This window comes from Staurois parvus, unplaced genomic scaffold (genome assembly GCF_062004578.1).
Source record: "Staurois parvus isolate SC_StPar_1 unplaced genomic scaffold, SC_StPar_1.0 ptg002675l, whole genome shotgun sequence".
Classification (NCBI taxonomy): Eukaryota; Metazoa; Chordata; class Amphibia; order Anura; family Ranidae; genus Staurois; species Staurois parvus.
In genome coordinates, this window is record NW_028320471.1 from 254,210 (window position 1) to 268,094 (window position 13,885).

A 13,885-nucleotide genomic window follows, 5' to 3' on the forward strand; every position below is an offset into this window, starting at 1 on the left:
GAAATCTCAAAGAACTGGAAGACTTTTGTAAGGAAGAATGGGCAAAGATACCTCAAACAAGAATTGAAAGACTCTTGGCTGGCTACAAAAAGCGTTTACAAGCTGTGATACTTGCCAAAGGGGGCAGTACAAGATATTAACTCTGCAGGGTGCCCAAACTTTTGCAGACGCCATTTTTTTGTTTTCTGTTATTTTGAAAGTGTAAATGATGGAAATAAAATCTAACTTTTGGTGACATATTATAAGAATGTCTAATCTGTAATTTGATGCCTTTTGGAGATTTTTCCATCTTTCCTTGGCTTCTTTATGCACATTAAAAAAACTTTTTAGCTGGGGTGCCCAAACTTTCGATCCCCACTGTATATATACACATTGTATACAGTCTGAGGGAGGGGGGACTCACTTCTGGGAGATACTAATTATATATATATATATACACATTGTATACAGTCTGAGGGAGGGGGGACTCACTTCTGGGAGATACTAATTATATATATATATATATACATTGTATACAGTCCTGGGGAGGGGAGACTCACTTCTGGGACATACTGTATATGGTATCGCTGCGATCGTCAAGAGCTGAAGAATTTATTTTCAGTTGTTTTTTGGTGGTAGGTTATGGTAATAACATGAAACACAGCTAAAAAAAAAAAATTTTTTTCTTTTTTTTACTTTATTGGGCCAGTTTTCCTTTGATAATAAAAAAAATCAGGAGCTATCCATTACCATTTACCACCAAATGAAAGCCCAATTTGTCCTGAAAAAAATGCGGTATAATCCACCTGGATGTACAAAGTAGTTGTGATGATACGGACGGTTTTACTAACACAGGTCAACGTTGTAAAATTTTACTTAGGCTTTAAGATTTGTTTTACCCTCAGGCGTGAAGGGGTTAATGTACCGTAGTTTGTCGCTATTCCATGGGTGTGCGCAGTTTTAAAGCGCAATATGTTTTGTAATTATTTGCTCGGTGTAACATCATCTTTTATACCTTACCAAACAATTGGTTATTATATAGTGTTTATGTGCCTTAAAACTCATTTTTATTTCCGAAAAACTTTGCATTTTATTTATTTATTGCTATATAAGTGCCTGTAATAAATATTTTTTTTCCCCCCAAAACTGCTGTGCAAGTACAGTGTGACTTTAAAAAAATTCTCAACACCCACTATTTTATTGTCCAGGCCTCTGGTTAAAAATATATATATAACGTATGGGGGTTCTAAGTAGTTTTGTAGCAAAAAATGCAGATTTTTCCATGTATGTGAGAAATGTCAGACTAGGCCTGAGAGATAAGTGGTCCAAAGATAAAGGTTTAGGCTGGAGCTGAGCTTAATCGGACACTCATTCATCTCCCCTCCTTTAATTCTAACTTTCCACGATATTGTTCAATCAAGCCTCACGCAAAATGGCCGCCGTCTGTAGCTGAAGACACCTTCCTACTGTGTAGTGTACACCCCTATCGCAGCATCGCCTTCCTATTGGAGGAGCAGTCAGTGAGTCCGCCCACATTTGTGGCGTAGGTAATCACGGATTGGTGGGAGAGGTGTGCGGGCGGTAGAGCGGGGAGAGCAGGAAAGATGGCGAGCCTGTGGATGGGAGATGTGAGTATGGAGAGCCGGGGGGAGAACTGTGTGTGTCCGTGGAAGTCCACTACGGGAGTCCGGGGCTCTGCTGCGGCCTAGGACGGCCTATAAATGCCTGTGTGCGCTCTATCACTGCCCGCTGTGTGTGTCCGGAGTGATGGACTGTGGCTGCTGTATGGGTTACCAGTCAGTTCTGGAGGAGAAGGAGATATTATATATGGACTGTGCATTGTACTGCAAAGGTCTGCTTTACTCTGCCTGTTTCTGACCACGCCCAGCTCCACCCAGAACTCCCTCCCCTCTTTCCCCCCCCCCTCCCTCCCCTCTTTCCCCCCCCCTCCCTCCCCTCTTTCCCCCCCCCCCTCCCTCCCCTCTTTCCCCCCCCCCTCCCTCCCCTCTTTCCCCCCCCCCCCTCCCTCCCCTCTTTCCCCCCCCTCCCTCCCCTCTTTCCCCCCCCTCTTTCCCCCCCCCTCCCCTCCCCCCCCCTTCCCCCCCCCCTCCCCTCTTTCCCCCCCCCTCTGAAGATTCCATGCTCTTCCCTCCTGTCTGATCATCTCCTCTTTCCCTTCCACAGATTGATGAGTCGATGAACGAAGCATTCATAACGCAGGCCTTCCAGGCTATGGGGGAGTCGGTGCGCAACGTGAAGATCATACGCAATCGGTTCACGGGGTGAGTCCCTCTGGCAGCAGCCGGGATTGTTCACAATGTGTTATATCTGCGGAAGTCTCGGGTTCTGTGGTCCCAGCATTACAGGAGGGAGCACTTCCTCGGTCCCGTCCCCCCCCGACATTGTAACTTTGTCTCATTAACTCAGTCTCCCCTCCCCCAGTGATCAGACTGTACATTGTAACTTTGTAGCAAGTCATAAGGTGAGAGTCTGCAGCAGGGGCTGATCTGGGTCAGACATCTATGAGAGTTTCTCAGTCAGGCTTCAGGAGGAACACCATTCATGTACCATTCATGTACCTCCTGCAGCCTGACCCGAAAAACTCTCATAGATGGTATCATCCTGTCCTGCCTTCCTGCTAAGACATTCCCAGCAGTTACTGGTCACCCCCCAACGTCATCGGAAAGAGCTCTCAAAACTCCTGCACACGTCTGGCCTACTATCTTCTCCAGTGCAGGAGCTCTGAGCTGGCTGGGTGTGTCTTAGCAACGTCCTAGCAACAAGGCAGAATGGGATGATGCCATCTCTGGGCTTCAGGAGGTACAGTCACCCCTTGCCTGCGTAGGACCTTTTTGGACCTTTTAAAGGCTGAGTCCATGTTTTAGAACTTAGGTGCATGAACGAAACACGGTCCCATACCTTGTTGCTAGGATGTTGCTAGGACACTCCCAGCCATGTCAAACCGCTTCACGTGGTTTCTTTCCCCAGTCGCAGTAGCTCTGAGCTGCGGTGATAGCGGGGGTTGGAGAACTCGCTCCTGTGATGATCGGCGGAGCGGTGGGAGGGGAAGGGGGGAGAACAGCGACAACTTGGAACGTCTTAGCAACATCCTAGCAACAAGGCAGGACGGGATACGGCCGTCTCGGGGAGTTTTTCGGTCAGGTTCCGGAAGATACTTTAGGATTCCTAACACATTTTTCTCTGGCAGGGCTCTGGCTGGTTACTGTTTTGTGGAATTCTCCGACCAATCTGCAGCTTCGCGATGTCTGATGAACATCAACGGGAAGGCCATCTCCGGAACCAATCCTGTGAGTGCAAAAAAAAAAACACCCCTCCCCCTCTTAGGCTAGGTTCACACCTATGCAGTTTGCTTTTGATACTTTGTTTTTTGGCATTTTTTGATACGTTTTGCAAAAAAAAAAAAAACAAAAACAAATATTGAGCGTGACTTTGCTGAGACTCTCTGGCCCTCCAGTCGTATGGAAAGTAGTGCAGGAAGCTTTTCAAAGTCACCGCAACTTTAACCCCTCGCCCTCCTCAGGATTTACCCCCCTTAATGACCACGCCTCTTTTTGCTACTCGGCGCTGCACTAATTCAACTGATAATTGCGCGGTCATGCAACGCTGCACCCAAACGAAATTTACGTCCTTTTTTTCACACAAATAGAGCTTTCTTTCGGTGGTATTTGATCACCTGTGCGCTTTTTATTTTTCACGCAGTAAACAAAAAAAGACCAAAAATTTTTAAGAAAAACAATATTTTTTACTTTCAGCTATAAAAAATATATAGTAAACTCAAAGTTGGTTCTAAATTTAGGCCAAAATGTATTCTGCTCCATGTTTTTGGTAAAAAAAAATCCCAATAAGTGTATATTGATTGCTTTGTGTGAAGTTATAGCGTCTACAAACTATGGTATAGATACTGCAATTTACGCCATTTTTGTGCTATAAAGCGCTGCGCTAGTTTAACGGACAATTGCGCGGTCATGCAATACGGTACATAAATGAAATTTACATCCTTTTTTTCACACAAATAGAGCTTTCTTTCGGTGGTATTTGATCGCCTGTGCGGTTTTTTTATTTTTTGCGCTATAAAAAAAAAAGGCTGACAATTTTGAGAAAAAACTATTTTGTACTTTTTGCTATAAAACATGTCCAGTAAAAAAAAAAGTTTAAAAATCAAATTTCGTCATAAATTTTCAGCCAAAATGCATTCTGCGACATGTCTTTGCTACAAAAAAACCCGATACGTGTAAATTAATTGGTTTACGCGAAAGTTATAGCGTTTACAAATGGCGGGAAAGATACTGGGATTTTTAGTTTTTTTTTTTTTTTTTTTATACTAATAATGGCGGCGATCAGTGACTTATGGCAGGACTGCGGCGGACATTCTGACACTGGGGGGGAACTGACTTGGGATCACTGACATCCCCAGTGACACCAATACAGTGATCAGTGCAAAAAAAAAAACACTGACACTGTACTAATGGCACTGGGGAGGAAGGGGTTAACTTTTTTTTTGCACTGAAAGGGTTAACTCTGTGAGGGGAGGGTTTTTACTAGGGGCGGGGGTGTGTACTGCAGGGAGACACACAGATCGGGACAGAGAATCTCATTTTTCCTGGTCTGCATGTCAGGAACTGTCAGAGGAGTGACAAAAAGCAGAGCTACTGCAGCCCTGCTCTCTGTCACTGATTGCAAATCGCCGGGACGCAGCTGATAACAACCGGCTGTGACCCGGCAACTGACACCCGCGGCTGAGATCGGCGGTGAAGGTAGGGCGGCGGCGCGCCTCGCGCGCACCCCCTACCTGTTTTGAAACGGCCCGTTTTAAAACATGCTTTTGCCCAGCCGTGCCGCCCTGCCACCGTTTTTATACAGTGGCTGGCCGGCAAGTGGTTAAGTCTCATAGATTTGAAGGGGTTCCGTTGCCATCAGTGGGCTGGACTGTCTCCAAAGTCGCATGTTAGGGTTAAATTTTGAGGTCAACATTCTAACCCTAACATTTAATTTTTAGGTTAACCCCTCGCCCTCCAGAAGATTTCCCCCCCCTCCCTCCTTCCTGACCATGCAATTTTTGCGATACGGCGCTGCGTTACTGTAACTGACAATTGTGCAGTCATGCAACGCTGCACCCAAATGAAATTTAGGTCTTTTTTTTTTTTTTTTTTTCCCCCCCACAAATTGAGCTTTCTTTCGGTGGTATTTGATCGCCTCTGTTTTTTTTTTTTTTTTTTTTTTGAGCTATAAACAAAAAATAGACAATTTTGAGAAAAAAAAACAATATTTTTGACTTTTTACTATTGACCCCTCGCCCTCCAGAGGATTTTCTCCCCTTCCTGACCAGGCCATTCGTTGCATTACGGCGCTGCGTTACTTGGACTGATAATTGCGCGGTCATGTAATGCTGCACCCAAATGAAATTTACGTGACCGCCTGTGTAGTTTTTTTTTTTTTGTTTTTTTTTTTAATTGTTTCAAATATTCAGCTTCCTATACCATTGTAGAATTGGCACAAGTCGCCTATAACTTTTCTCTTTTTGAAATTTTTACAGCCCAAGAGGTTCAAGCTGAAGCATGCGCTCTACACAAAGCCGGCAGCTGAATCCAGCCCCAAGTAAGTTGTTATTCCCCTGTTGGGTTATTTTATATAATGTATCCATTTTAACCCCTTCAATACCGGGCACTTTTACCCCCTTTTTATAAACAAAAATTGGTGCAGCGCTGAAAAAATTCATCTAAGTGCAATACTCAAAATATTATTAACCCCTTCCCTCCTGAGGGTAAAACAAATCTAAATGCCTAAGCACAATTTTGCAACGTTGACCTGTGTTAGTAAAACCGTCCGTATCATCACAACTACTTTGTACATCCGGGTGGATTATACCGCGTTTTTTTCAGGACAAATTGGGCTTTCATTTGGTGGTAAATGGTAATGGATATCTCCTGATTTTTTTTTTTTTTTTTTTTTTATTATCATTATCAAAGGAAAACTGGCCCAAAATAGTAAAAAACCTTTTTGTTTTTAATTTAGCTGTGTGTTTCTTGTTACTACCATAACCTACCACCAAAGAACAACCCGAAATAAATTCTCCATCTCTTGACGATCGCAGTGATACCATAGATGTGTATGTTATTTGTTGTTTGTACCCGGAGTACAGCCCAGAAATAATAGTGCGCGTTTTTGTATATTTTTATCTAAAACACACTGATACTGACATTGACACTAACTGACCCTGATACCAATTTTTTTTTTTTTTTTTAAATCCTGACCTTTTGACCTTGACCCAAACACTTACACTAGCACTGAACTAGATCAAACCTTGATCTAGGTATTTTTTATTCTATTATTCTATGTTTTAATATTTTTTTTTTTTTTTTTAAACAAACATTTTTTTCTCTCTATGCCAGGAGTTCGAGAGAGAGAATGTATATAATGATACAATGTATAATGGAATGTATATAATGATACAATGTATAATAGGATGTATATAATGATACAATGTATAATGGAATGTATATAATGATACAATGTATAATAGGATGTATATAATGATACAATGTATAATGGAATGTATATAATGATACAATGTATAATGGGATGTATATAATGATACAATGTATAATGGGATGTATATATATATATATATATATATATATATATATATATATATATATATATATATATATATAATGATACAATGTATGATGGGATGTATATAATGATACAATGTATAATGGGATATATATATATATATATATATATATATATATATATATATATATATATATATATATATATATATATAATGATACAATGTATCATTATATATATCCCCCATTATACATTGTATCATATTATATATATATATATATATATATATATCCCATTATACATTGTATCATTATATATATATATCCCATTATACATTGTATCATTATATATATATATCCCATTATACATTGTATCATTATATATATATATATATATATATATATATATATATATATATATATATATATATATATATATATCCCATTATACATTGTATCATTATATACATCCCATCATACATTGTATCATTATATACATCCCATCATACATTGTATCATTATATACATCCCGTCATACATTGTATCATATTATATATATATATATATCATGTCATACATTGTATCATTATATATATATATCCCCCATTATACAATGTATGACGGGATGTATATAATGATACAATGTATCTCTCTCCTCCATGCATAGAGAGAGGAAAAAAAAAAAACAAAACAAGGGGCTGTACAATGACTGATCACTGTGATAGCCAATCAGAGGCTATCACAGCGATCATGTGACTTGGAATCGGGGGTCCCGATCGTTAGAACGGGACCTGGGGCTTTCATTGACACCGCGGTCTTTGTTTTGGATCGCGCAGTGCGGCGCGCTCCCAGCACAAAGACAGGTATGCAAATATGTGGCCCGACGGAAAAAAGCCCAGTTCTGCGAGGCCGCATATTTGTGTGATGGCGGCATCAAGGGGTTAATATGAAGATATTAAATACAAATGAAAACACGGGAGCGAATGAAGCGCTGCAATGAGCTCAATTAAACAAGTGCGGCTGTTTAAAGTAATAAAACAAAGAAAGTGTTCATACGATGGTGGGGGTCTGACAAACACCGGTCAGAAAGTCATGCTGCGCACAAATCCTGTTGCACAGGTGGTATCAAATTATTCCATGTGACTTTAATCCGTGCAGGAATATGATAAAAATGCGCACTCACCAGATGCGCATAGTAAAAGCGCAATGTGTTGAATCCTATGACCAGGGATCTGTAGCAAGCCCCTTTTAAGTGGACCAGACAGACATCATGGGAAGATACCTCTTCCTCTGGATCTGAGACTGCTCTGCCAACGTTCTCCAGCTAGAGTCCTGGAAATCGTTTAGCTCTGTTCGTCATCCCCACGACTCCCAGCATTAAGGCCTCTCGGGGGGCTCCGACAAGAGTGACTCTGCTCTTGTCGGAGCCCCCTGAACGGCCTTAATGCTGGCGATATATATACGTGATTTTGCACACCCGTGACGCCCTGTAGCAGCATTTCTGCTGTAGGGCAGTCGGGCAGCGGTTAAACAGGGCTGCCTTTCTTCACAAATAGGGGCTTTTTTTAAATTCTTATTAGCTCTAGGAGGATGCAGAACCCCTGACCTCTGTCTGGACAGTACTGATTGGCCCTGTGCTGATCACACGCACTCTCCCCACAAAAAAAAGAAAACCCTCTAGCAATACACACTAAACTGAGCATGTGCAGAAGGGCTACAGGTTAAGTCTGTCTTATCAGCTTGGACATTTGAACAAGAGGAGGATCAGAGAAGACAGGATCAAACAACTTTTTTCCTTTAAGTGCATATATTGCAATTTGGTTGGAACAGGTTTGACAGCATTTTAGGTATTTGGACATCTGACTGTCTTTCCTCTGTCATTTTTCAGCCCAGCAGTAAGGAACCCGGCGGCAGAGTACGTTCAGGCCTTCAATTACTACACCCAACAGTTCCAGCAAATGCTTTCCAACTGGAAGTACGACCCTAAAAGTAACGCTTACAGCTATCAGCAGTACGGCTACACGGCCAACGCCTGGCAGGTATATGATGGGGGCGGTGCGGGGGCTTCACAGTCAATAATGTAGATTGCCATTACTGACCCTTCTTTCTCAAAATGCAAGTTGCCTGGCTGTCCAGATCAGGTGGCTTTAAAGCCGATCTCCGGAATAACCCCTAGCCTACCGGGCACTTCTACCCCCTTCCTGCCTACCGGGCACTTCTACCCCCTTCCTGCCTACCGGGCACTTCTACCCCCTTCCTGCCTACCGGGCACTTCTACCCCCTTCCTGCCTACCGGGCACTTCTACCCCCTTCCTGCCTACCGGGCACTTCTACCCCCTTCCTGCCCACCGGGCACTTCTACCCCCTTCCTGCCCACCGGGCACTTCTACCCCCTTCCTGCCCACCGGGCACTTCTACCCCCTTCCTGCCTACCGGGCACTTCTACCCCCTTCCTGCCTACCGGGCACTTCTACCCCCTTCCTGCCTACCGGGCACTTCTACCCCCTTCCTGCCTACCGGGCACTTCTACCCCCTTCCTGCCTACCGGGCACTTCTACCCCCTTCCTGCCTACAGGGCACTTCTACCCCCTTCCTGCCTACCGGGCACTTTCACCCCCTTCCTGCCCAGGACAATTTCCAGCTTTCAGCGCTGTCACACTTTGAATGACAATTGCGCGGTCATGCAACACTGTACCCGTATGAATTTTTTAAATAATTTTTTTTCACACAAATAGAGCTTTCTTTTGGTGGTATTTAATCGCCATTGGATGTTTTATTTTTTTTGCTACAAACAGAAAAACAGCAAAAAATAGAAAAAAAAAAACTTTTTTTTTTTTTATTATAAAATTTTGCAAACGGGTAATTTTTTCTCCTTCACTGATGTGCATTGATGAGTCTGCACTGATGAGGTGGCACGGATAGGCAGCACTGATGGGGGGCACTGACTGGTGGCACTGCTGCGCACAGGTGGGTGGCACTACTAGGCACTGTTGGGCACAGGTGGTTGGCACTACTGGGCATAGGTGGGCGGCACTTGAGGGTGTTTCTGCTGGACACTTGTGGGCGGCATTGCTGGGCATAGGTGGGCGGCACTGCTGGACACTTGTGGGTGGTGTTGCTGGGCATAGGTGGGCGGCACTTGTGGGCGGCATTGCTGGGCATAGGTGGGTGGCACTACTAGGCACTGTTGGGCACAGGTGGTTGGCACTACGGGACATAGGTGGGTGGCACTGCTGGACACTTGTGGGCGGCACTGCTGGGCATAGGTGGGTGGCACTTGTGGCCGGCATTGTTGGGCATAGGTGGGCGGCACTGCTGGGCATAGGTGGGCGGCACTTGTGGGCGGCCCTGCTGGGCATAGGTGGGCGGCACTTGTGGGCGGCCCTGCTGGGCATAGGTGGGCGGCCCTGCTGGGCATAGGTGGGCGGCATTGCTGGGCATAGCTGGGCGGCGCTGCTGGGCGGCACTGGTGGATAGCACTGCTGGGCGGCACTGATGGGCACAGGTGGGTGGCACTGCTGGGCACAGATCATCAGTGCCCTGATGATCGGTGCTGAGTCGTCCTCTGACAATTGCTGGTTATCGGCAGTACTTTCCTCACACTGTGACAGCATGAGGAAAGTGCAGCCGATAACCGGCAACTGCATTTACCGGTGATCTGCTGTCATTGGACACGGCTGATCACATGGTAAAAGGCTGCTGTGATTGGCCTTTTACCACATCACGTGATCACGTGTCCGGAGGGCACGTTCTGAGAGGACATCACATGACTCCCTCCCAGAACTGGACAGCCGCACTGTAGCCGTCCATTCGGTTAAATTGCATGTCTCATCCGTGTCAGCCGGGGCTAGAAGGACCTCTACATATGTGTTCATGTTTTGTTTCTTTTTAATGATTACAGTCCCCAGAAGAAATCGGCGAGGAGTCACTAGAAGGTAAGATTTGATCCTATTGACTTTATTTCATAATAATAGACGATTGTGAATAAACAAAATTATAGATTCTGATAACAGAAATGACAAAAATTTAAAGCATAACAGCCATCGCCTGACTAGAAAAGCCTGTCCTCTGCCAGTGCTGCAGGGAGTGATCCTTGTTCTCCGTGAGGGAGCAGCGGTCTCTCTGCAGAGGTCTAACACGCCTCTGATGGGATGCCCTTGCTGATTAGAGAGGTGTAGATCTGACTCGGTCAGGGAGTGTGTTGGACCTTTGCAGAATGACCAATACTTCCACAGAATGGGCAACAGTCTATTTCTGCAACATGCTGGAAGAGGACAGGCTTTTCTACTCCATCTGTGGCTGCTTTTTTTTTTTTTTTTTTTTTTTTTTTTAAAAAGATAAATGGTAGGACTTTTTACAGCATTTGCTTGGAATGTATTTCGCTGATTTAGTCCCCGGTCACACTGGGTGCAACTTGACATGCGATTTGCAAATCGCATGTCAAGTTGCACCCTATTTGTGCTCTATTACGGCGGTCATACCGGTGCGGTTCCAACTTGGTCGGAGCTGCACCAATTTCTACAGTAGTACATGCGCTACTTTTTGGTGCGATTTGCCTAGACATCTGCGTCAGATGTCTTTCGATTCGGCATGTCATCCAACGTTGACATTGTGCGACTTACAGTGAAGTCATGGGCAGCACAGCGGCTGAATGGTTAGCACTTCCGCCTGGCAGTACTAGTCATTGGTTCAAATCCCAACCACGGCACCACCTGCCTGGAGTTTGCATGTTCTCCCTGTGCCTGTGTGGGTTTCCTCCGGGTTCTCCGGTTTCCTCCCACACTCTAAAGACATGCTGGTAGGTGAATTGGCTCCTGTCTAAATTTGCCCCAGTATGTGTATGTATGAATGTGAGTTAGGGACCTTAGATTGTACGCTCCTTGAGGGTTAGGGACCAGGGGCGGACTGACAACTCATGGGGCCCCCGGGCAATAGGGGGATCATGGGGCCCCTATGTCCTTGCCCATACTCAAAAAAGCCTATGAAAAAGGTACCAGGGGCATCTCATGGGGCCCCCGGGCAATAAGGGATCATGGGGCCCCTGTGTCCTTGCCCAAACTCAAAAAAGCCTATGAAAAAGGTACCAGGGGCATCTCATGGGGCCCCCGGGCAATAAGGGATCATGGGGCCCCTGTGTCCTTGCCCAAACTCAAAAAAGCCTATGAAAAAGGTACCAGGGGCATCTCTTGGGGCCCCCGGGAAATAGGGGGATCATGGGGCCCCTGTGTCTTTGCCCACTCAAAAAAGCCTATGAAAAAGGTACCAGGGGCATCTCATGGGGCCCCCGGGCAATAGGGGGATCATGGGGCCCCTGTGTCTTTGCCCATACTCAAAAAAGCCTATGAAAAAGGTACCAGGGGCATCTCATGGGGCCCCCGGGCAATAGGGGGATCATGGGGCCCCTGTGTCTTTGCCCATACTCAAAAAAGCCTATGAAAAAGGTACCAGGGGCATCTCATGGGGCCCCCTACTGACCCCGTGCCCTAAATGGTCAGTCCGCCCGTTAGGGACTGATGTGAATATATGTAAGGCGCTGCGTAAATTGACGGCGCTATTTAAGTTCCTGAAATAATCGCACGGGATTGGTGTGACCGGGGGGTGTTAAACTGGAAGTTCACCCTAGGTACACATATGTGCAGGTGGTGCCGCTGTGGATCTGCACGAAAATCTGTGCAGCCGCACCACCCACACAGGAATGCGGACCCGCGGATGAGTGTCATTAATTCTAATGGCGCGCCGCCCGCACTGGAAAACGCAACCGTACTGGGAGCCTCGGCTGCGTTTTCAGAAGTGCGGAGACTTCTTCCCTGCGTGTCACGGAGCACGGGAGTCCATTCAAGTGAATGGGCTTTCATGCCTGCACAAAACGCGGCCCGCACTGCCGCATATATGTGATCCGGGGGTAAAGCGGAACTAAACTCATCAATTTAGCAGTTTCCACAAACCGTTCCATTCCCACCACACAGTTCCTTGAAACAAAAGCCTCTAAAGTGAGTCGATCGATGATAAGTGTCGTCCTTGTTTATCTTCCTCCAGATCCCATCCCCGAGCTGGACGTGAACGAGGCCAACAACGAGTTCATGGCACAGAGTGAGGAGCTGTACGAGGCTCTGATGGACAGCCACTGGCAGCCGCTGGACACCGTCATGTCCAAGGTCCCCTCGGAAGTGTGACCGCCTCCATATTGGAACCGCTGTCCTATAGACTGTACTCCTGCCTTTTATCCCCTTTTAAAGGGAAGGTTCATTTTGTTTAGAAAGTTGTGTATATAAGATGGGAAATTTGTACACATTTTTGATATTTAATGTTATTAAAAGAAAAAATCCTTTTTTTTTTTTATTTATTTTTTTGAGCTAGAAATAATTTTTGATTAAAAAAAAAAAAGAACTCTTCCTTGCAGATTTATCCTCACCCCATGTTCTTGCAATGGGCTCAGTTTACATCTTCTTCTGCCTTGGGAGCTCCAGGACACTGTGCCGACACACGCCACGCCTGGAATCCCTTTGTCGGATTAGAGAGGCCACACCCCCTCCAGTATGAGTTACAGCGGCTGCTGCTCATCCTCCTCTATAGCCCAGGAATGGAAAATTTCTTGAGACCAGGGGCGGACTGACCATTTGGAAACTCGGGCACTGCCTGAGGGCCCGGGGTCAGTAGGGGGCCCTGTGAGATGCCCCTGGTACCTTTTTCATAGGCTTTTTGAGTTTGGGCAAGGACACGGGCCCCATGATCCCCTATTTCCCGGGGGCCCCATGAGTTGTCAGTCCACCCCTGCTTGAGACCTGTGACGTCCCCTACAGCCTCTTCCCCCAGCCCTCTACGTCCCAGAAAAGGGGGATTGAGTAGTCACATGACTGCTGATAAAACATCCGCAGAAAGGTATTTTATTGCTTTTTTTTTCACATGTAAAGGGGGCTAAATGTAGATTAATAGATCCTAGTGTGTACTTTTTATAATCATTTTCATTTGTATACCTTTTACCTTCCCCACCTGCACACTCCATCCTGGCCTCTCTTACAATTGGACATTAGTTTAATATATTTATTTTATGGTTTTTTTTTTTTTTTTTAACTCTTCACCCTACTGATACTTCCCGGATTCTTGTCTAGATCCACTTGCCCTCAGCCTTCTGGGGGATGTTAATGTCATGCATCCTAGGAGGTCTTACTTTACAGTGTGTCAGCAGGGGGCGACAGTCTCTTTGGTTCTTGCTGATGATGCAGTGCATGCGCATCACCAGGGGGCTGGCTGCAAGTACCTAGAATAGGCAGCTGCCTTCTGATGTGTGTGGTGGCTGATCAGTGGATTGACCT

At 45.4% G+C, this 13,885-nt stretch overlaps 1 protein-coding gene across 1 annotated transcript; it reads left to right on the plus strand.

The window, feature by feature from the left end:
• The first annotated feature begins 1,531 nt into the window (after nt 1–1,531).
• TRNAU1AP (tRNA selenocysteine 1 associated protein 1) lies at nt 1,532–12,907 on the plus strand. Its single transcript, XM_089666295.1, has 7 exons — nt 1,532–1,607; nt 2,164–2,261; nt 3,188–3,287; nt 5,534–5,595; nt 8,461–8,611; nt 10,474–10,507; nt 12,609–12,907. The coding sequence occupies exons 1-7, from the start codon at nt 1,584–1,586 to the stop codon at nt 12,743–12,745; spliced, it is 606 nt and encodes a 201-aa protein (XP_089522421.1). The 5' UTR covers nt 1,532–1,583; the 3' UTR covers nt 12,746–12,907.
• The last annotated feature ends 978 nt before the right edge of the window (nt 12,908–13,885 follow it).

Coding starts and splice junctions, on each gene's coding strand:
- TRNAU1AP (XM_089666295.1), top strand. CDS start 1,584: ATGGCGAGCCTGTGGATGGGAGAT. Junction 3,288..5,533: donor CCATCTCCGGAACCAATCCT/GTGAGTGCAAAA, acceptor AAATTTTTACAG/CCCAAGAGGTTCAAGCTGAA. Junction 8,612..10,473: donor ACACGGCCAACGCCTGGCAG/GTATATGATGGG, acceptor TAATGATTACAG/TCCCCAGAAGAAATCGGCGA.